The sequence below is a fragment of the Mus musculus genome, chromosome 17 (genome assembly GCF_000001635.26).
Source record: "Mus musculus strain C57BL/6J chromosome 17, GRCm38.p6 C57BL/6J".
In the NCBI taxonomy this organism is placed as follows: domain Eukaryota; kingdom Metazoa; phylum Chordata; class Mammalia; order Rodentia; family Muridae; genus Mus; species Mus musculus.
This window is the reverse complement of record NC_000083.6, coordinates 12243189-12264592: the sequence shown is the minus strand read 5'-3', so window position 1 is coordinate 12264592 and position 21404 is coordinate 12243189. Positions and strand designations below refer to the sequence as shown.

At 48.7% G+C, this 21404-nt stretch overlaps 1 protein-coding gene across 4 annotated transcripts in view; it reads left to right on the top strand.

The window, feature by feature from the left end:
• The window catches only part of Map3k4 (mitogen-activated protein kinase kinase kinase 4), a 91176-nt gene that overhangs the window by 54204 nt on the left and 15568 nt on the right, over positions 1-21404 (top strand). For all 4 annotated transcript variants that reach the window (NM_001357722.1, NM_011948.2, XM_030249820.1 and 1 more), the window contains 13 exons: positions 445-687; positions 3203-3349; positions 3985-4142; positions 6563-6679; positions 7732-7831; positions 7919-8002; positions 9330-9596; positions 10362-10511; positions 14935-15096; positions 15556-15689; positions 16462-16540; positions 17224-17290; positions 20997-21093. In NM_001357722.1, the coding sequence (NP_001344651.1) occupies positions 445-687; positions 3203-3349; positions 3985-4142; positions 6563-6679; positions 7732-7831; positions 7919-8002; positions 9330-9596; positions 10362-10511; positions 14935-15096; positions 15556-15689; positions 16462-16540; positions 17224-17290; positions 20997-21093 (1805 nt within the window). The remainder of the gene's footprint in view (positions 1-444; positions 688-3202; positions 3350-3984; positions 4143-6562; positions 6680-7731; positions 7832-7918; positions 8003-9329; positions 9597-10361; positions 10512-14934; positions 15097-15555; positions 15690-16461; positions 16541-17223; positions 17291-20996; positions 21094-21404) is intronic.

The following is a 21404-nucleotide window of genomic DNA, read 5'->3' as shown; positions in this document are numbered from 1 at the left end:
AGTGGGGCAGCTGACGAAGGAATGGCTAAGGACACTGAGGGACTCCCAGGCAGCATGAGGTGACGGGTGACTGAGGGCAGCTGTAGGGGTGGGGAGTGGGGGGAAGCTGTCTTCTGCAACATCAGAAAGTGTGACTCTTGAGTGGATGCAAGGTTGGCTGAACTCTGATTTTTATTCTCACATAGAAGTAATAGGAGTTTTGTAATCTCTTTCCTTGTAATTTTAGCAACTCCTTGGTTTCTCCATCCATAGTTGTAGATAGCACTATGTGTAACATGTCACTAGGACTGGGGGCTCTGTGCACATGTTGAATTGATGGCCATCCTTTTCATTTTAGAACGAGAACTTTGTAGATATGTCAGCAGGTTGTAGCAACACTTATAAGTACAGCTTCAGGCCAGGTCCTGCGCACGGCTTTAATCCTGTCCTAAACTTTTGCCACAGTTCTCTGACTTTCCAGGTCCCATGTGGGGCTCGGATTATGTGCAGTTGTCGGGAACACCTCCTTCCTCAGAGCAGAAGTGTAGCGCTGTGTCCTGGGAAGAACTGAGAGCCATGGACCTGCCTTCCTTTGAGCCCGCCTTCCTGGTGCTCTGTCGGGTCCTGCTGAACGTGATCCACGAGTGCCTGAAGCTGCGGCTGGAACAGAGGCCTGCCGGGGAGCCTTCCCTCTTGAGTATCAAACAGGTTTGTGTCTAACACTGCTTAGACAGGCAGTTGTGGCTGCATTACTCCTGCCTGCCTTTTCACCGTTTTCTCCCTTAGTTACTGCAAACAGTGACAAGAACGTGTCTTAGTGTTTATTTTTACTACTCTTTTAGGGGGCCATCTAGAATGTTCTTCACCTGTAGTCCCTAAAGATAGGAGTGTGTTTCAGCTTCTTTACCATTCACTTGTTGCCAAGAAGTATGAAAACAAGCGGTCTGTCACATGAGTCTGTCAGCCCGCTCTGTGATCCTGATGACTGGCAACACAGTTCCCTTTTTAAAAAGTTACTTATTTTTGGTGATGCTAGAGATCAAAGCTGGGGCCTTGTACATGCTGGATGGCAGGTGACATGTCACTCACTGAGCGTCATCTCCAACGTTCAGGATTCATCATTAAAGACAGTTGAAGTTCATTATTCTGTTGGCGGTGTGTGTAGGTAGGGAAATGCCTTAGAGTACGCCAGGAGAGGTTTTGGATTTCTTGCTTGCTTAAGCAGCTGCACAAATTCCGCAGTAGGGTCCACGTTTTCTTCTGAGGCGTCAGTTTCAGCTGAGGTCTTCATTACATGGGGCGGCATTTCAGGGGCAGCTGGAAGCAGTTTCGGTGAGCAGTGAATGCTGAGGGGCTCCTTTCGGGCTCTGCTGCTAACAAGTCAGCATGAACTAACTGTATGCAGTAAAACCATTCGGAGCCTCACTCTGCCTGCCGGAGCGTGAAGAGCCATGTAGCTCTGCACATCCCAGGTCAGCGCAGTTGAAGATCGACAGGTGACTCAGGTCACACAGCAGGTCCACATAGGACATGCGTTTGCTTGTTTGGTCAAGTGTAGACTGCAGTGACTAATGAGGTTGTTTGGGAGCAAGCTTGCTGTCACTTGCCACTGCAGTGACACTCTGTACCAGCCAGACTGTTCCCACTGCCTCCCTTCACACAGCTCACATTTGTCTTCCTGGTTCACCTGGCCGCAGCTCTGCCTTGTTCTCTGTGCTGCAGCGGGTAGCTGAGCTTGCTGGTCAGATATATCTCCTCCATTCCTCATCCGATGCAATCCTGTGAGACAGGGTGGAGTCGACCTCACCAATGGGGCTGCTGTAAAATAGCAGTGACCAACAGGACTAGAATTGTTGTGCTGTTTCAGAGAAAAAAGAGAATAGAAATTTTCTGTTACAAAAATTCAAGAGTCAGTAGTAAATACCTAAATGGCATTTAATATAGGAAAGTAGGTGCAGACACTTTTAGAAGATTTGGCATGTAGCTATAGTTTTTATATCATGAATAATTATTTGAGAAACATTTAAGGGCTTTTATCTACAAAAGCAATCTTATTCCTGGCCTTAGACAAATTGAAAAGCATAGAAAATGACAGGAATTAGTCCCATTCTCCCTGCACTCACGATGAGCACAGAGCACGGTCTCTCCATCCAGTTGTGCTCCCTGCACACACGCACTTCCTGTGCATATAGACAAGAGAGTGCACTGGGGTTTGTAGTGTGTGTGTACATGCACACGCAGATAATTCTATAAAGACTCTTATCAAAGCAAGACTTTAAATGGGTGCTGTGTTACACAGGGGTCAGTGTATTCACACACACTTGTAAGGGGGGTGTAGGTGCATCCCTGGTTCGTTCTAGGTGCAAGTGTAGTAGTGAGTAGTGAGGCTGAGAGCCACAGGCTTTATTTCCTAGCCCCTGTCCTGGAACTGCACTTGTAGCTGTGGTCTTTGAAACAGAGTGCCACTGTGTAGCCCTCCCTCCAGTGACTGTATAACCCTGCCCTCTAGTGTAACAGTGTAGGCCTGCCCTCTAGGGTGACAGTGTAGGCCTGCCCTCCAGTGGGACTGTGTAGGCCTGCCCTCCAGGCCCTGGCCTGTGGTTGGAGAGCACTGTATCTCAGATGTGATTTTGGGAGGGGCTTCTGGGGTTGCTTCATCTCAGCTTTCCTCCTCGGCAGGCACTTCACCTGCCACACAGGAATATTGCAGGTTTGCTGTCCTTCTGTTTTTCTTGAGTTCTATCTATTTTCATCAAATTAAGGTTAGAGTTGGCTTGGTTTGTGACTTTTGGTAGTAGATGAAGCCACACACAGTAGGTAACTACATTACATTACTCAGAAGCCATCATTTCCAGTGATCTGTTATTTAAATCTTGGTTTGGGTTAAAATTCCTATTTCATGAGATATGTTTCCTCTTCTACCTCTTGTCTTATGCATTGGTGAGAGTGGCCTTTAATAAGTGAAATTTAGTCACATTCAGTTCCACATGAATGGATTTGCAGGGTGCACCTGGTGGAGCTGTGGCTGCTCTGTGACATTTCACCGTGATAACAGATGGCCGAACTGTTGCTCAGGACAAGCTTCTCAGGAGTCAGAAACAATTTCAAGTTCCTCAGAGGCAGGACCCTCTAGGGCTTCTGGGGCTAATTTATGAGGTCAGGCAGCCTGTGTGACCAGGACATGCGGGTGACGGCTGTGTCGATGGCGTGTGCTCTTTTGCAGCTAGTGCGAGAGTGTAAAGAGGTCCTAAAGGGCGGGCTCCTGATGAAGCAGTATTACCAGTTCATGCTGCAGGAGGTCCTGGGCGGACTGGAGAAGACCGACTGCAACATGGATGCCTTTGAGGAGGACCTGCAGAAGATGCTGATGGTGAGGGGGGCAGAAGATGCTGATGGTGGGGGCGGGGGGATGGGGCAGAAGATGCTGATGAGGGGGGCTTTCTTGGTCTATATGCTGTTAACCATCACACACTCCTAAGTGAGAGAGGAGTCACAGTGGGGATTTAGGAATACTAAAGCTGTTGTAGCACTTGTAGTGGAGATAGTCTCAATTTTAGATCACCTGAATATTCTGACCCTATTTCATAATAAGTCTAGAAAAATTCATGTCACAAACCGTGGCATCAGGAAGGGCTGGCAGGACATGTGCTAACAGCTCTCTCCAGCTAAAATAAGTAACCAAACCAAATAAAATATTAGCATCCCAGAGGAGCCCTACCTGTCCCTGTTCATGATGAAAGTTTTCATGTGCTTGCTTTTATTTTACACTGTTACACTTTCCTATATTGTATGATGTTACTCCACAGGAATTGGGAAGGTTCTGAGCGTGTTGTTGCTGAAGACTCACACAGCAGCAGGCCGTGGTGTGGTCTGTTTTTCCCAGCATGCCATGCTTCGCACAGTCGCTCCTCTCTCTCACCCTTCTGGTTTATATTGTATGTTAACAGGTCAAGTTATAAGCTGCTGGATTCTCTGAAACATGTCATTTTATGGTTTTGTCTTTAGGTGTATTTTGATTACATGAGAAGCTGGATCCAAATGCTACAGCAGTTACCTCAGGCTTCCCATAGCTTAAAAAACCTGCTAGAAGAGGAATGGAATTTCACCAAAGAAATAACCCATTATATCCGTGGCGGAGAAGCGCAGGCTGGAAAGCTTTTCTGGTAGGAACCTTGTGCTTGAACACCTTCCTTCTCGCCCCTCCCGGATTCCTCAACTCCCAGGTACACATCTGAGTGTCAGGTAGTGTCTGTGTGGGCAGAGGTTCTCACCTGGGTGAATTTGCCCTCTAAAGGGCCATCCACAGTGTTTGGAGACATTCTTTATCACATCGGATAGCTAGTGCTGCTAGCTCCCAGGCAGTAGAGGGCAGAGGGCTGGGGCTCCATTGCAAGCACAGGGCAGCAAAACATGGCCAGCTCCAAAGGTGGGGCTTGATACGTATGAGTCAGGAGACGCAGGTCCCGTGAGGGCGGGGTAGACTGGTGTACTTGAACTTGGTGGGATGCCCAGAACATTTCACTGAGAGTGGTTTGGGAATGTCATGTGTCTCTTTATAAGCCTCTTACTTATATGAAGGATTAGGGACGGAGCTCGGGATGCTTGAGGAAGGAACAGTCCCTGTCAGCTTATCCCAGGGAGGTGAGCATCCCGTTGGATCAGGCCTGCGAAAGATGCTGGCAGGTTCCCTGAGTTCTGACCCTGATGCAGGCTGACCCCTGACCCCTGACCCCGTGCTGCTGTGCTGCTGCTGCTGCTGCTCCTCCTCCTCCTCCTCCTCCTCCTCCTCCTCCTCCTTTCCCCTTTCTATGAGTTGTGTGTACTGGCCCAGCTGTGCATCCTTCCTGTGAGGTGCGCACTGGCCCAGCTGAGTATGACTAACTGTGCTCCAGGACTTTGGCAGTCTCTGTCCTCTCTTGGTGTCAGAATTTTATGTCTACCATTTTTTGGTGTCTCAGAAGCCTCTGTCCTTTCCTGCAGGGACCTCAGTTCTGAGGCTGCATCTTCATCTTAGTGGGCGGTGAGCTCGCTCACTGGCTTCCCAGTCCTTCAGGTTGCAGTCCAGGTGATGTCCCTTGTGTTTTCTACCTCCAGCTTTTAGAGGCTCCTGCCTCATGTCAGCCTGTGTCCTGTTCAGGTGAACTGTGACCTCGAATTCTTCAGTTGCCGTTTGTGTCTTTGTCTCTATGTGTCTGTCAAATTCCTAAAGCAATCTCTGGACTTTGCCTTTATATCCCTGGTTCTGAGGACAGCTCCGAGGGCTTTACTGCAGTCCTCCCTGGACTGCCGCCCCTGGCCTAGCTCAGGTCGGAACCAACCCAACTCTCCCATGGTCATGGCTCCTAAGCTTTGCTTTCAGCCGCACCCCACCCCCCTCCACCACTCCGGGCATCGGGGCTGCGTACAGTCGGCCACACTGCGCAGCCCCAGCAGCCCCCTTTGTGCTCATAGCTGGGCACATGGCACCTGCTGCCCCACGTGGACCACATTCCCCCCACTCCCTCACTTCCTGAAGACCTTTGCCCAAGTGTTACCTTACTGTCGCATTTAGAAGTTCCTACTCACAAGTACTTCAGATCCATTCTTGTTTCTTTCCATGCAGTAGAGGGCTTTGTCCATTGTGCTCACTGTTGCTTCTGTAGAACAGGAGCCGGCCTTTTAAATAAATGCATCTTGATGCATTATATGATATTCTGAAAGCACTTTTCTGATCAAGTCTCCTTTCCATTCAGGTATTTTAAAGCCCACCTGCTTTGATGGTCATGCGATTAAACTAATTTATATCAAATCCAGGCCCTCCAGACCTTTGCTCAGCCTGACTTTTGCTTCTGAGTCTCTTGTCAGGTGTTGCAGCCTGATGAGCACCGTGTTTCCCTTTCCAGACAAGCCTTGTGCTTGGCACGGTTTCACACCTTCACTAAGTTCCTTGTCGTTCCTAGACTCCCCTCCCCTCCCCTTTGGATAATCCTGCTAACACTCAGCCTCTGCTTGGGGGTGTGGTGGGAGGAGCTTTCTGTCCAGGAGAGACCTCGCTGCAGAGGTTTGCTCTTCTCATCTGCTGTCAGCCCTGCCCTGTTTCTTTCCCATCTGATGACGGGCGTGTACTCACCCGCTCTCTCACCAGGTCATCACTGCCTTTCCTTGAACATCATGGAGGTCAGTAGTGCTCGTGAAGGGTTGCCACCATGATTCACCCTGTTCTGCATGCTTAAGTGTTCATTAACACTAGTGTGTAAGCGGTCTGATCATTGAGAAAGTTCCGGTAGGGAGAGTTGGTCTTCACCAGCTGTAAGAGATAACCTGGAGAGAAAGTTTGGAAACAGCTCTGCTTCAGTTTCTGCTGCTTTTCCATCGTGTCATTTGGCTTGTTGCAGGCATTTTATGCCATCTTGAACATTTAAGCGAGACCTTTGTATAATCAGTGGCTCCTACACACAATTTACCACCAGGTTTATAGTCAGTGCTGTGTATTAGAACAAAGGTGGGCTAGGCTGTCGTCTAAGAGTTCTGTGTTTTCTCCTTAGTCCATTGTGTCTGTTGCAGCAATAGCTGATTCTCCTTCTGCTTTGCTGTTTGTCCCCAGTGACATCGCAGGGATGCTGCTGAAATCCACAGGGAGCTTTCTGGAATCCGGCCTGCAGGAGAGCTGTGCTGAGCTGTGGACCAGCGCCGACGACAACGGTGCTGCCGACGAGCTAAGGTTGGCGTCACAACAGCTTTCTGCCATTTCTTACCTCTGGATGGTGACGGACGGGGATTGTCAATGGTCTTTATGTGAGAACTTCTTCACAGGCAAACAGACTTTAACATGATTAAAACAGTGGATATTAGCTGAACATGGCTGTAACAACACTGTGCTCCATGTTTCCTGGAGTATCTTTTTAGTGCTCAGTTTTGTTCTTCAAGTCCCTGTAGCAGCTTAAGCTGCCTTTTAATGCCATTTGGCACGTTTCTGTCGTTGACACTTGGCATATCCCTTCTGCTGAACATTAGGGTAAATACACGAGCCTTGCCTCATCTGCTGAATTCTCTCCAGGGTCATGCTGGTTTGTGATACTGAACCACTGAAACTGTATTCCCTCCTTCCCTCTCTTCCTCTCTTTGTCTCTGTCTGTCTGTCTGTCTGTCTCTGTCTCTCTCTGTATATGTGTACCTGGGTATGTATGGGGCAGGAGTGGACCCTGTAGCTTTAAGTTGTAACTTAAAAGTCACCAAGAGAATTGAAGAGTAGAAGTGCACTAGGCAGCAGCGCTTTGGATCCCCACTCACCTGCCAGAGATGGAGCTCAAAGTTCTCTCTGTGGAAGGGCATGGGTGCTGCACTAGACCTACTCCGTGGTGTCCTACCCCTGCTATCAACTGTGGTGGCAGCACTGTGTCACCCAAGTCAGCATGCACCTCAGGATGGTATTCGGGGGTAATCATAGTCTCCAAACGGTTTCAATTTCTTTTCAGTTATTATGAGCTTTTAAACTCTTAAGAATATGCCATCAATGTTAGATAATTAAACATGCTGTTCCTTGAGGGGTATTTGATGTCCCCTACATACACTGAAAGTACTCAGGTACTTACTACAACGGTCTGAGGGTCAGTTGGCAGCGTATTTGGGCACATTCTCAGTAACTTCTTGTCCCCCTGATGAAGTCCAAGGGCGCTGTTTGCGCTGTGCTTTGAGATTTACTACCTGTCTGTTACTCACTGCTCTTGTCCCCGAGGGCCCCCAGTGTGAACTAACTGAACTTCACCCCGGCAGGAGATCTGTCATCGAGATCAGCCGAGCACTCAAGGAGCTCTTCCACGAAGCCAGGGAAAGAGCCTCCAAGGCCCTGGGCTTTGCTAAAATGCTGAGGAAGGTGAGTCTGCCACCCGAGCGCCGCTACCCTCCTCCCAGGTTCTGTCGTAAAGCTGATGCTAAGGAAGTTTCTGTTCTGTGATCCTAGGACCTAGAAATAGCAGCAGAGTTCGTGCTATCTGCATCAGCCCGAGAGCTCCTGGACGCTCTGAAAGCAAAGCAGTATGTTAAGGTGAAGCCCGTGCCGTCCTCGGAGTCCTTCGTCTCAGCTGCATTCCAAAGAGGCTCCTGGCTCATAGCATTCAGAGTTAATATTCTGGGCTCTGGAGGCTGCACACTGACCCTACCGGTTCACAGAAAAACACACTTCCTCATACTTAACTTTCTTACAGATACAGACAAAGAATCACCCTCAGTGTATTCTGTTATTAACTTAGTTATGCGCTTTAAATATGTAAGTGCGTATTTAAAACAGCGACTATAGTTATGACTATGAACGGGATTGCTGACTTTCGGTTTTAGTGTCTGTGCTCAGCCCTCCGCAGTCCACAGTGGGTATCTTTGGCGACAGTCATCCTAGTCACTGTCATAGTTATTTCTTGGACCTATCTCTGTCCTCTTCAAGTTGTTCGAGATTGGTCACTTTGGGACCTGCATATGACGTGTCATTGGCAATCGTATGCCAGCCGCAGAAGCCGCCTGGGGAGGAAAGGGTTTGCTTCCTTTACTCTTCCATAGCACTGTTCATCACTGAAGGAAGCCAGTGCAGGAACTCACACAGGGCAGGAACCTGGAGGCAGGAGCTGATGCAGAGGCCATGCAGAGGTGCTGCTTACGGGCTTGCTCCCCATGGCTTGCTTTCTTATAGAACCCAGGACCACCACCCAGGGATAACAAGACACACAATGGGCTGGTCCCTCTGTCGTCTCTCACTAATCAATAAAACGCCATACAGGCTTGCCTACAGCCTGATCTTATGGAGGCATATACTCAATTGAAGTTCCCTCCTCTTCAGTGACTCTGGCCTATGACAAGTTGATATCAAACTGTTTAGCACACTGGGGATGTGTGACATAGGGGTGGTTGCTGTGGCCTGCATGCCTGCACTTCTGTCACGGCATCGTATTCCATGTTAAAGTGACCCCACCTCCTCGAACAGCCCAACAGTAGCATTAACAGGTTGTTTCAGGCGCACACACCCAGGAAGAATCAGCTATTGCATGTGGGACAGTGACATAGTGCTTAGAGAACCTTCAATGCTACTGCCCCGGGCTCCTCCCAGCCCCTCTCCCTTCCTCCTCCAGCCTCACTCAGCTAAGCCACTTAGAGTTCAGCTTGTTGGAACTAATGCCTCCTCCCTCACACGCCTCTTCTTCCTTGAACCTGCTTGTCTATCCACTCCTGCCCTGAAACCCCTAGACTGGCCCTGAATTCACTGGATAGCCCAGGTTGGCCTCCAACTCATGTCATGTTAGTTCTAGGAATGCGGTCATGCCGTGTGCCCTGGCTACTTTTGATCACACATTTCCTCACTTAAGAATGCGTTGTTTCCTTTCCAGGTACAGATTCCCGGGTTAGAGAATTTGCACGTGTTTGTCCCCGACAGCCTCGCTGAGGAGAAGAAAATTATTTTGCAGCTACTCAATGCTGCCACAGGAAAGGACTGCTCAAAGGATCCAGACGACGTCTTCATGGATGCCTTCCTGCTCCTGACCAAGCATGGGGACCGAGCCCGTGACTCAGAAGATGGCTGGGGCACATGGGAAGCTCGGGCTGTCAAAATTGTGCCTCAGGTGGAGACTGTGGACACCCTGAGAAGCATGCAGGTGGGTGGGCCTCCCGCCGTCACCGTCAACCGGGATGGTCGGAATGCTTATGGGAAAAGCTCTGGCAACTTACAAGCATCACCCTCGCTGATCTGAAGAGTATGTTCCTAAAAATAGTCCTGTATGGGGCAGTAAAGCAGGTGTCCACACACCTCTGGGGCTCTGCTGGACCAGCCGCTGCCTCCTCCTCCCCACCCAGCTGTTCTTTCTCTTGCGCTCACAGTCAGACATGCCCCCTTGATTGTTTAAGTCAGGAGTGTGGCAGTGGATGTAAACCTGTCCTCCTACCTCTCTGGCTAATCACCAGCTTGGCAGCCAGATGTGCTCAGCATACGATCTGCCTGGTGTTCCCAGGCCCTGCCACAGCTCAGGCACCATTGCCTTTCCTGGACAGTTGTGCTGCCTTCTCTGGGTTTCCCCTCCTTCCCTCCTCCAGTCCTCCAGTTAGGACTGTGGCTTGTTTGAAAGTGAGCGTGGCAATAGGCACTGCAGTAACTCTGTCTCTCTGTCTCACACCGGGGAGCTCACCTCATCCCCGATTTTTCCATCTTTGTGGGCTGCTCCAACGCTCTATCCATCTCTGCCCACGCCCTTTCCCAGTGGAGAGTGGGGCTCTTCTTCCCTAGAGCTTGCTGCCCTGGCCTGCGGGAGGTTATCCTAGCCAGGCGGCCATCTGTTGCACGGTAGACTTGAGGGTGGTGCTGTCTGGGGGTAGGAAAGCCGTCATGGGTCTGCTTAATGCCTTGGGTTTGGGTTTCCTTCCAGGTGGACAACCTTCTGCTGGTTGTCATGGAGTCTGCTCACCTCGTACTTCAGAGAAAAGCCTTCCAGCAGTCCATTGAGGGGCTGATGACTGTACGCCATGAGCAGACATCTAGCCAGCCCATCATCGCCAAAGGTTTGCAGCAGCTCAAGGTACTGACCATGCCATCCTTGCCTCTGGATGGAAAGCTGTGGAAATGTCACATGGCGTGAAATGATGTCGTTAGAAGGGTGTGAGTGCCCCCAGTTCTTCCTAGTGTATACTTGTGCACATGTGTGAATGGGACATTCCCTTGGTGTTTCCTGAAGCTGTAGAACTGGGAAGGGTGGAGAGTGAGCCAGTCCGTGACTGTGTGGGTCTCATGGATGGTTGTTTACCAGAGTTGAAGTTGGGATCTAGGTCTCTTCTTCTGGTAAGTCTCTTTTACCCTTAGCAGTTTTCAGTATTTGCTACAGGTATTCTTTATCTACACTCAAAAAGCGTTTAACCTACTGTTCAGTATGCGATGCAGCCAATATAACTGTAACAGGAAGAAAGAACCAGCTTGGCAGGCATGAGGGCCTCCCCGACCACAGCAGCCATAGCGTTGCGTCTTTGTGTTCTCTGGTTTAAACCTCTGTGTCTGGTGCTGTCTCTTGGATCCTGTTTTTACCTGCTCTTTGTAGCAACCGTCACTCAAGCCTTCTTAGCTACAGAGCTGCGGCTTCTTAGAGACTCCCAGGAAGTACAGGTCATTCAGTGAGCTTGCGGTTTTCTCCTGCCAATCCAGTTTATCTTACTTACTGATGAATCTCTTATAAATGGTTGTCCTGCCCTGGTACCAGGGCAAGGGACTATTGTCCTCTGGTTCAAGCCAGAGTACTCTGGGGAGTGCAAGTTGTTGTACAATGCTGATTTTACTTGAGTTTGAAGGATCCTGGCTCAAGGGCACAGACTCACTCACCGAGAGGTCAGCACCTTCTAGTAGCATCTGGGAATTGCATTCTGGTATCGTAGCTCAGGCAAGTTTCAGAACAGGAAGAACGGGGACTAGCAAAAGACACACTCAACATTGATGTCCATGGATCAAGGTTATAAGTCTGCTGACCAAGATCACAGTCTGGTTTGATGTATATGTCAGAAAGAGGGGAATAATATAGAATATAGAGCTGGCAAAATAAGGTCAGTACAGACTGGTTTGTTGAGGAATACCTAATTTTATTTACTGAGCCTTGGGAGTTTGGAAGATTTTTGAAGAATACTTTGCAATGAAATGTGAGTGATACACTCCCAGTGTACAAGGGTGTGAGATGAGGGTGGGAAGCAGTGAGTGTGGAGGATGTGAGAGACAGGTGGGAAGGGGTTAGTGTGGAGTTACCTGATGCTGTCATAGAAGCACTGAGAGCTTAAATTAAGACATGTTCCTCAGCCTTTACTCTGTTGCTATTGGGGACGGTGATTCTTTGTTGTATGGTGTAGTGAGGTGTCTCCTGTTATATGAGGTGGTTGTGGGGTGTATTCTGTTGTATAGGATAGTGGTGGGGTGTATCCTGTTTTATGGGGTGGTGGTGGGCTGTCTTCTGTTATATGGGGTGGTAGTGGGTTGTCTCCTGTTATAGGTCATAGTGGTAGGGTATATCCTGTTATAAGGAGTGGTAGTGGGTTATTTCCTGTAATATCAGGTGGTGGTGGAGTGTTTCTTGCTGTATGGGATGGTAGGGTGTCTTCTGTTGTTTGGGGTTGTAAGGGGATGCCTGGCGCAGTCCTTGCCGCCCGCGGAGACAAGAACAACACAGACACCAAGACAGACGGGTTCACGCAGCTTCCGCAGCTTCCTCTTTACTTACAGCTTACTCCACAGCTTTTTCTACTTAGGGCAAGGGCTATATTTATACAGTAGCAGCAACTGACCTCATCTCGCTCCACACCACCTCATCCAATCAGAATCACACACTCTCCAGGCACGCGCTCAGGTCAGTCACAGATAGGCTGACAGATCTGGATCTAACTTGGCAAGCAGCTTATGCGTGCAGTTTTACTGCGCATGTTCGGGCAAGGCAGTAAACATGTGGGTTTCAACAGGCCTGGCAATGGGCTAGGGCACCATCTTGGCCCATGCGGCCGCACCTACTTCCTGTATCTCCCCCTTTTTGTTTTATTAGTAGCTCTGGGATTGGCATCTGTCTTAGGTTGCCCCCATCTGTGCCACATCCTTACCTGTCATGGGAGTGACAAACTCACTTTCGCCATCCTGTCTTAGGTTGGTATGTGCATGTTAGGGTCTTACCCATCATTGATTACTGATCCAGCATGTCGAGCCAACATTAGGGGGATGTTCCTGCTTCCAAGGCTGCCATAGCCTGCACTAAGGCTCGTCTATCAGCCCTGTGCCACCTTCGCATATGTGCCATCCATCAAAGCATTCCTCCACACACAACAGTCAGCAGGAGCGCTCAAAAGGCCATCCCTCCCCAATTTTTTAAGAATCCCACAGTTCCCTGGATGATCTCCAGCCATTGGTTTGCAGTTGCAATCTCCACACGGGTGTTGTTCACAGCAACAATCGATGCTCGCAATTCCTTCATCTTTGTGTCAAGATCATGACTCCAACTTCCTAGCAGCATCGCACCAATTGCATGCGACAGATTTGCAGCTCTGGAAAAATTCTGATACTGAACAGAGGTTACACACATTCCTGACATATGAGTAATGCAGGAAGCAAATACTAACTGCTCCAACAACAGCTTGTGCAGATTGATAGGGAAATACATGAGCTTGGGGTTGATTTCCTTCAACATAAACTACTCCCATGCCACCTTTGGATCCATCAGTAAATACATTACAGCACCTGGGATTGGCTCAGTCCAGGTAATTCTGGGGTATATCATAGGATTTCTCATGACAAACTGAAGCCAATTAGTGGAGGCAAGTACCTCAATCTGTTTTACATCAGGTTGTTTACCAAAAGCTCCTAGGCCCACCTTTATAGGAGTATATGACGTGATTATAACAATTAGTTGGGCTACGCGGGACTCAACCTGAGTTGCGGCAAAGGCAGCCTGGACCCCATAAGTCGAAACTGACTCCTTCAACCTTTGTACAACCTTCCACTCCAGGGGTTCATGATACCATTGCCCCTGTTGATCCTGAAATACTGGGAAGGCCCCCTGCAATGGCGGGCACATTTTCCAGACTTTTGCATGAAGACTACGCTTTCCCCTTTTGTCTCCTTCATCTTTATAGGGGGGAGGAGAAGGCAATGGAGGGGCTGATGGTCGGGCGGCCCACCGCGCCTCAAACTTAAGCAGGACATCCTACTACAGATGTCACTATCACTATCAGTCCTGTCGCTGTCACTAGTAGACCCTTCAGAGCTAGATTCCTTTTCTTTCTTATCTTTGGTTTGCTCTCTAAGCTGTTTAGGTTTTCAGCGACTAGCCTGAGAAGCAATCTCCTTAGCCTCCTCAAGCGCCGCCGATCCTTCCTCTATTTCAGCATTGTACTTTTCACTGGTGTCCTTCAAGCATGCCCTGACCAAGTTACAGATGGCTAACATCCCTACAGGTAGAGGGTTCTTCATATCAGAAGCTCAAAGATCCCTTCTCAAACACTCCCAGCACTGTTGATTAATGTACTCTTCCTCTAAACACCATGGGGCTTCCTTGGAGAGGATGTCCAGAAATCTGTCCACCGTCTCTGCTTTCATGTTAATACCGCTTCTTTTAAGAAGCTGGGTCAATGCCATTTTTACTTTCATTTTAGACGCAGTTGAACCCATGTTGCTGAAATTCCCTTCGTCTCTATTCCTGAGAACCTTAGTGCTCCGTTCCCTTTTTTCTGGGGAACTTGTCAGGCCTATGCTTTCTTTACTTACCGCTGCTTACCAAAATTTCCCGTATGGGCCACCACAGAGACAAGAACGATATAGACACCAAGACGGATTCACGCAGCTTCCACAGCTTCCTCTTTACTTACAGCTTACTCCACAGCTTTTTTTTACTTAGGGCAAGGGCTATATTTATACAGTAGCAGCAACTGACCTCATCTCGCTCTACACCACCTCATCCAATCAGAATCACACGCGCTCCAGGCATGAGCTCAGGTCAGTCACAGATAGGCTGACAGATCCGGATCTAACTTGGCAAGCAGCTTACACGTGCAGTTTCACTGCGCATGTTCGGGCAAGGCAGTAAACGTGGGTTTCACGGGATCTGGCAATGGACCAGGGCGTCATCTTGGCCCATGGGGCTGCACCCACTTCCTGCAGATGCCTCTTGTGTATTGTGGGATATTTGGCAGTGTCCTTGGCCTCCACCCACCAGGTGGCAGTAGACCTTATCTTCTCCTCCATTGATCTCTAGTGGTTAATGCTCAGAAGTGCTAGCGACATCAGCACCTAGTCAAAGAACAGAATGTAGTCATGTGCAGCAGGCACTTCCTGTGGCTTGTTTCCACTTGGTGTTTGTAAGATGTTACTGACAGAGAACAGTGGAAATGGGATTTCTGTGTCCTGGTTTGATAAGATTGTCTCGGTGGTGTCTGTCTGTCTGTGGCTTGTCTCTCTTGGGCTAATGATCATGGTCTGGGCCTCTTCAGAACGATGCACTTGAGCTATGCAACAGAATCAGCGATGCCATCGACCGTGTGGACCACATGTTCACCCTGGAGTTCGATGCTGAGGTCGAGGAGTCTGAGTCGGCCACGCTGCAGCAGTACTACCGAGAAGCCATGATTCAGGGCTACAACTTTGGGTTTGAGGTAGGAACCACATGCGCGGGACCACCACACATCCCGGAATGGCTTTGTGGGTGATGAGAAGCATTGTGGAGTCTAGACAGCAAGCCTTAATTGTAACCACTGCGTAGTTGGGAATGTTACCTTATACTGCTGTGGAGTCTCCAGAGTGTTGGTTTTCGTTTAAAACTCAGACAGTTGCCTAGATTTTATCTCCCACTCACAGCCATCTTTCCACCGTATCTCAAAACTTTATTTAAGAGCTGTTTTGTATAATAAAAGTACATTCCTAATTTAAAAATGAATAAAGTATTTACCGAGCTCTATTTTGTGACTATAATCTGGTTATTTAAAGAACACATACTAATTAGATTTTGCAGTTCAGTTTTAGGAAAAGGCATTTTAGTCAGGTACAGTGTTATTGTGTGTAGCTATTGCCAGAACGGTTTTGTTAATTTTGATATATATGAAAACTTCTTACAGTATCATAAAGAAGTTGTTCGTTTGATGTCTGGGGAATTCAGGCAGAAGATAGGAGACAAATATATAAGCTTCGCCCAGAAGTGGATGAATTACGTGCTGACCAAATGCGAGAGCGGCAGAGGCACAAGACCCAGGTAACAGCGAGAAGCTGGCGCTCTGGACCTTACGTGGGCACATGGGGCTGCTTGGGCCTTGTTTCTGGGCGCCATGTGAAACGTCCCTTCCAGCCCAGTGTCAGTCAGCACTTTCCAAATGGATGTATGTATACGTGACGCCTGGAACTAACCTTGGAGGGAAGACAATCCGTAATGTGTCCAAAATGGCATGTCCCCTAAGAGGGATCCGTGAGAGGGATGTGCAGATTGTCCCTGTAGCATGAAGTTGTCACTAAAGTGTGTGAGTAAAGACTGGCCGGGTGTTCTGTAATCCAGATAAGCAGACACGGGGCACTTGGAAGTCTCTTTCCGAGTCAGAACACTGCAGACTGACTGCATGTTAAAATGACCAGCTCACAGATGATACGTGTGCCCCACTAAATTCCCTCATGCTTCTTTTTTATGTTAGAATTGATTTTTTAAAAGTCACTGTAAGCTCATTCTGCTCAGATGTTTATACAACCACCACCTTCCCCACCCCCAAGAAACACCAAGAATTTGTAACATGCAATTTACATATCACATGGAGATGCTTGCATCTTTGCTTATGAGCAAGTGTCACTGTTTTATGGAGACTAGTCTGCTAAGTTGCTTTTATTTATGAAAATAAAATTTATAATATATTAATTAGATGACATTTAACTTCTGTCCAACTTATGCTGGTATCTTTTGTCTCTTTAACTAATAGTATAGTAAATCTCCAACTACTTTTGCAGCTGTTATGTGATTGTTGAATGCTTTCGTATTACAGATGGGCCACCCAAGGATTTGATTTCCTACAAGCCATTGAACCTGCCTTTATTTCAGCTTTACCAGAAGATGACTTCTTGGTATGACACACTCTAAGTGCTTTTTCAGTTAGAGAAGAACCGAGTTGGTCAGTCACTCTCTCTCCTGGATAGTGTAATATTTATGGAGTCCTGGTTCCTCAGGACTTAGGCTGTGAGGATGATGACCCATTAAAATGCAGAGTTCTTAAATGCGGGCCAGGTTTTCGGTGTTCTCTTACTGCAGCTGTGTGCAGCTGGCTATCTGGTGTTCTCTCGGCCCTTAGACTTCTGACATAGATGCTAGTGTCTATTTTATAATGAAGCCAGTTCAAGTGCCCTTTGGGAGCTAACAGAGGAGACAAGATTGTTTCCCCTCGGTGTCCTCCATCAGTCAGGGCCACCGGTTGCCACCATTCGCAGCAGTTGCTCCAGTTGGTGATGTCGTACAGGTTTAAATTCCCTCCTGTTCCCTTCTGGTCATGGAGACGCAACTTTACTTGTAGATGTCATTATTTTATGGGAATAGTCTGCTACGTTGTTTTTATTTATGAAAATAGAATTCATAATACATTACTAAGTGATATTTAACTTGTATCCAGTTTATGCTTGTATCTTTTGTCTTTTAAACTAAAAATATTTACTTAATGTCAAATGTTGCTTTCAAATACTGAATCTAGTGTGCTGAGTCTATAATTAAGAATTTATTTTCTTTTACCATCTTCCAATTTTTCTTTGGTTTGTAGAGTTTGCAAGCCCTGATGAATGAGTGCATCGGGCACGTCATAGGAAAGCCACACAGCCCTGTCACAGGTTTGTACCTTGGTGAGACCAGCACTTGCTGGTTTTAATGAGCCAATTAAAATTGCATACAAGGTAGTTTTTTTTTTTAGGGTGTTTAGAAAGTGACAGAGATGAAGTTTGTGCAGGAAATTCCATGGTCATTATTCTACACCATATAGGAAGATTAAAATGACAGCACAAGGTGCAGCTGTACGTACATTTGAGCTGGTTTCTGTTTTCCTGGTGTTAACACTGCAGCCTGCTCTCCTTGTTAATATTTTTGTGTATGGAACAAATAGGGAGGGGTTCCCCATGTTCTCACTTGCCTCATGAAGAGGGAGGACTCCCCTGGTCCTCCTGTGTCTCCTGAAGAGGGAGGGTTCCCCTGGTCCTCCTGTGTCTCATGAAGAGGGAGGGTCTCCCCTGGTCCTCCCGTGTCTCATGAAGAGGGAGGGTTCCCCTGGTCCTCCTGTGTCTCATGAAGAGGGAGGGTTCCCCTGGTCCTCCTGTGTCTCATGAAGAGGGAGGACTCCCCTGGTCCTTCTGTGTCTCATGAAGAGGGAGGGACTCCCCTGGTCCTCCTGTGTCTCATGAAGAGGGAGGGTTCCCCTGGTCATCCTGTGTCTCATGAAGAGGGAGGGACTCCCCTGGTCCTCCTGTGTCTCATGAAGAGGTAGGACTCCCCTGATCCTCCCTTGTCTCATGAAGAGGGAGGGACTCCCCTGGTCCTCCTGTGTCTCATGAAGAGGGAGGGACTCCCCTGGTCCTCCCGTGTCTCATGAAGAGGGAGGGTTCCCCTGGTCCTCCTGTGTCTCATGAAGAGGGAGGGTTCCCCTGGTCCTCCAGTGTCTCATGAAGAGGGAGGACTCCCTGGTCCTCCTGTGTCTCGAGAAGAGGGAGGGTTCCCCTGATCCTCCCTTGTCTCATGAAGAGGGAGGACTTCCCTGGTCCTCCTGTGTCTCATGAAGAGGGAGGGTTCCCCTGGTCCTCCCGTGTCTCATGAAGAGGGAGGGACTCCCCTGGTCCTCCTGTGTCTCATGAAGAGGGAGGGTTCCCCTGGTCCTCCTGTGTCTCATGAAGAGGGAGGGACTCCCCTGGTCCTCCTGTGTCTCATGAAGAGGGAGGGACTCCCCTGGTCCTCCTGTGTCTCATGAAGAGGGAGGGTTCCCCTGGTCCTCCTGTGTCTCATGAAGAGGGAGGGACTCCCCTGGTCCTCCCGTGTCTCATGAAGAGGGAGGACTCCCCTGGTCCTCCTGTGTCTCATGAAGAGGGAGGACTCCCCTGGTCCTCCTGTGTCTCATGAAGAGGGAGGGTTCCCCTGGTCCTCCCGTGTCTCATGAAGAGGGAGGGACTCCCCTGGTCCTCCTGTGTCTCATGAAGAGGGAGGGTTCCCCTGGTCCTCCTGTGTCTCATGAAGAGGGAGGGACTCCCCTGGTCCTCCTGTGTCTCATGAAGAGGGAGGGACTCCCCTGGTCCTCCCGTGTCTCATGAAGAGGGAGGACTCCCCTGGTCCTCCTGTGTCTCATGAAGAGGGAGGGACTCCCCTGGTCCTCCTGTGTCTCATGAAGAGGGAGGGTTCCCCTGGTCCTCCTGTGTCTCATGAAGAGGGAGGGACTCCCCTGGTCCTCCTGTGTCTCATGAAGAGGGAGGGACTCCCCTGGTCCTCCCGTGTCTCATGAAGAGGGAGGACTCCCCTGGTCCTCCTGTGTCTCATGAAGAGGGAGGGACTCCCCTGGTCCTCCAGTGTCTCATGAAGAGGGAGGGACTCCCCTGGTCCTCCAGTGTCTCATGAAGAGGGAGGACTCCCTGGTCCTCCCGTGTCTCATGAAGAGGGAGGACTCCCCTGGTCTTCCTGTGTCTCATGAAGAGGAAGGGACTCCCCTGGTCCTCCTGTGTCTCATGAAGAGGGAGGACTCCCTGGTCCTCCCTTGTCTCATGAAAAGGGAGGGTTCCCCTGAACCTCCCTTGTCTCATGAAGAGGGAGGACTCCCTGGTCCTCCCTTGTCTCATGAAGAGGGAGGACTCCCCTGGTGCTCCCGTGTCTCATGAAGAGGGTGTTTGTTTTTCCCAGGTTTCTCCCACGTCTCTTCTTACTTGAGTAAATATTGACTTGGTTTCAGTTTTCAAAAAAAATCGAAGTTCTTAGCTGGGCGGTGGTAGCACACGCCTTTAATCCCAGCAATTGGAAGGCAGAGACAGGTGGATCTCTTAAGTTCGAAGCCACCCTGGTCTACAGAGTAAATTCCAGGACAGCCTAAGCTACACAGAGAAACCCTGTCTAGAAAAAAAAAATTTTTTTTTTCCAAGACAAACTATTTTATTTTCAAACAGTTTTACAGTGTATGCTGAATCCTTAAAAAAGAAAATATTTATTCAGAAAGATGGTGTCACTCTTGATACAGTCTGTGAGTTGAGCAAAGTCACAGTTATGCCATACTCACTCCAAGATAGAAACTTTGAATTGTATAAAATAGTTCAGAAGTGGTAAATTTTGTGGACATGAGCTATGCTGGCTAAAAGTTTCTCACCAGGCATAGAGAAATTTAATATAAAAATGGGCCTTAATCACTGCTTTTATTTTAAAATGTAAAAATTCCTTCAGTTATCCACACCCGTTCTTCCCAAGGCTGTCATGAAAGCCACAGTTTCTGTTGTAAAACGACTCAAGTCCGTTCTGGAGAGGAACACTTCACAGGGCGCTGCTCTCCCCAGACTGTTACTCTGGGCTCGCTAGCAGCTATAGAGTGGGATCTGATTTCTCAGAGCATTTTCCACGAGCCATGCTACTAAGAGGGAACGACCCTGACATAAGGTTTCCATTTAGGGTGAACTATATGTAGACTAAAACCACGTCAAGAGACGACATCATAGCACAGGGAACATAGGAACCAGGTGGCTCTTGGAAGCAACAATAAGAGAAAGACACCTTAGAATAGACAGAGTACAGGCGTCTCAGTCTCTGCCCCACCCAGCTGGAGAGGTGCAATCATGTTCATTTTGTAGTAAGAAATCACTGTGGTTTTGTTTTTTTGTTTTTTGTTTGTTTGTTTGTTTTTAACATTTTCCTTTGAGTTTCATCTAAGTTTGGCACTGAGACATAGCGTACAGGTAGAGTACACTCTTAGCATGCCGGGCCTGGTCTTCAATCCCATCACCGTGAAGTTTGTCGATAATAGCATCTAATTTTGAATGTCATACAGTTTTTAGATTTAGCTCTATCTTGAACTGTATCTGTGTCAGTCCTGTAGTGCTCTGTTTAAAGGAGCAGAGAAGGAATCCACCCTAGGTGAGAAGCCAGGAGGAAGCCAGCATGTCCCATCGCTGAGCCCGAGCATCAAGTAGTGGAGCACGGTAGCATGTGTTGAGACGCAGAGGTCTCCACCCCAGACCCTGCACAAGCATCTGTGTGCAGCATCTTCTTCATGTCTAGGAGGCGACCACCCAAAGCGGCTCAGCGGCTCCCTGGGCCCAGGTGGATGCCGGCCATTTGTCCTGCAAATGCTATACAGTGCTCACACGAGTCTACGGAAGCTTGGTTTTAGTGCGGGAAAGTTTAAACGTGTAACATCACTTCTCCGAAGGTGGCATATTTGGCAGTACTTGCCTGTTTTTTCACTCTGAGTGAATTTGTCTTGGACGCTGTTGAAGTCCATCACCATTGCATTTACACAAGACCTGGCGTGGCACTTTTCCATTGCCCACTCTAACGAGTTTGCTTTGTTGCCATTTTCGGCAGCTATCCATCGGAACAGCCCCCGCCCTGTGAAGGTGCCCCGATGCCACAGTGACCCTCCTAACCCTCACCTCATCATCCCGACTCCAGAGGGATTCAGGTACCTGCTGCTCCCGTGTCACGGACTCGAGCCTCCTCCCTCTGCATGTTCCTGCTCTGCAGTCTGCTGGGCGCTTGCTCGGGAGTGCGGTGTTTGTCTTCTGATGCCACGTACTGCCTAAAGCTCTTCTCTGGGTTATCTTGTGCCTCACTGCAAAGCAAAGACAACCCTGCCTCTTTAAGATGACTTCACCTCCAGCTTCTTAATAACCCCAGCTACTGAGTGCTTTCTGACTTTGGAGTCATTCTTTTTCTTTCTTGGAAAAACAACCTTAGGAAACCAAACTGAAGCATGTAGAGTGTAGGAACATG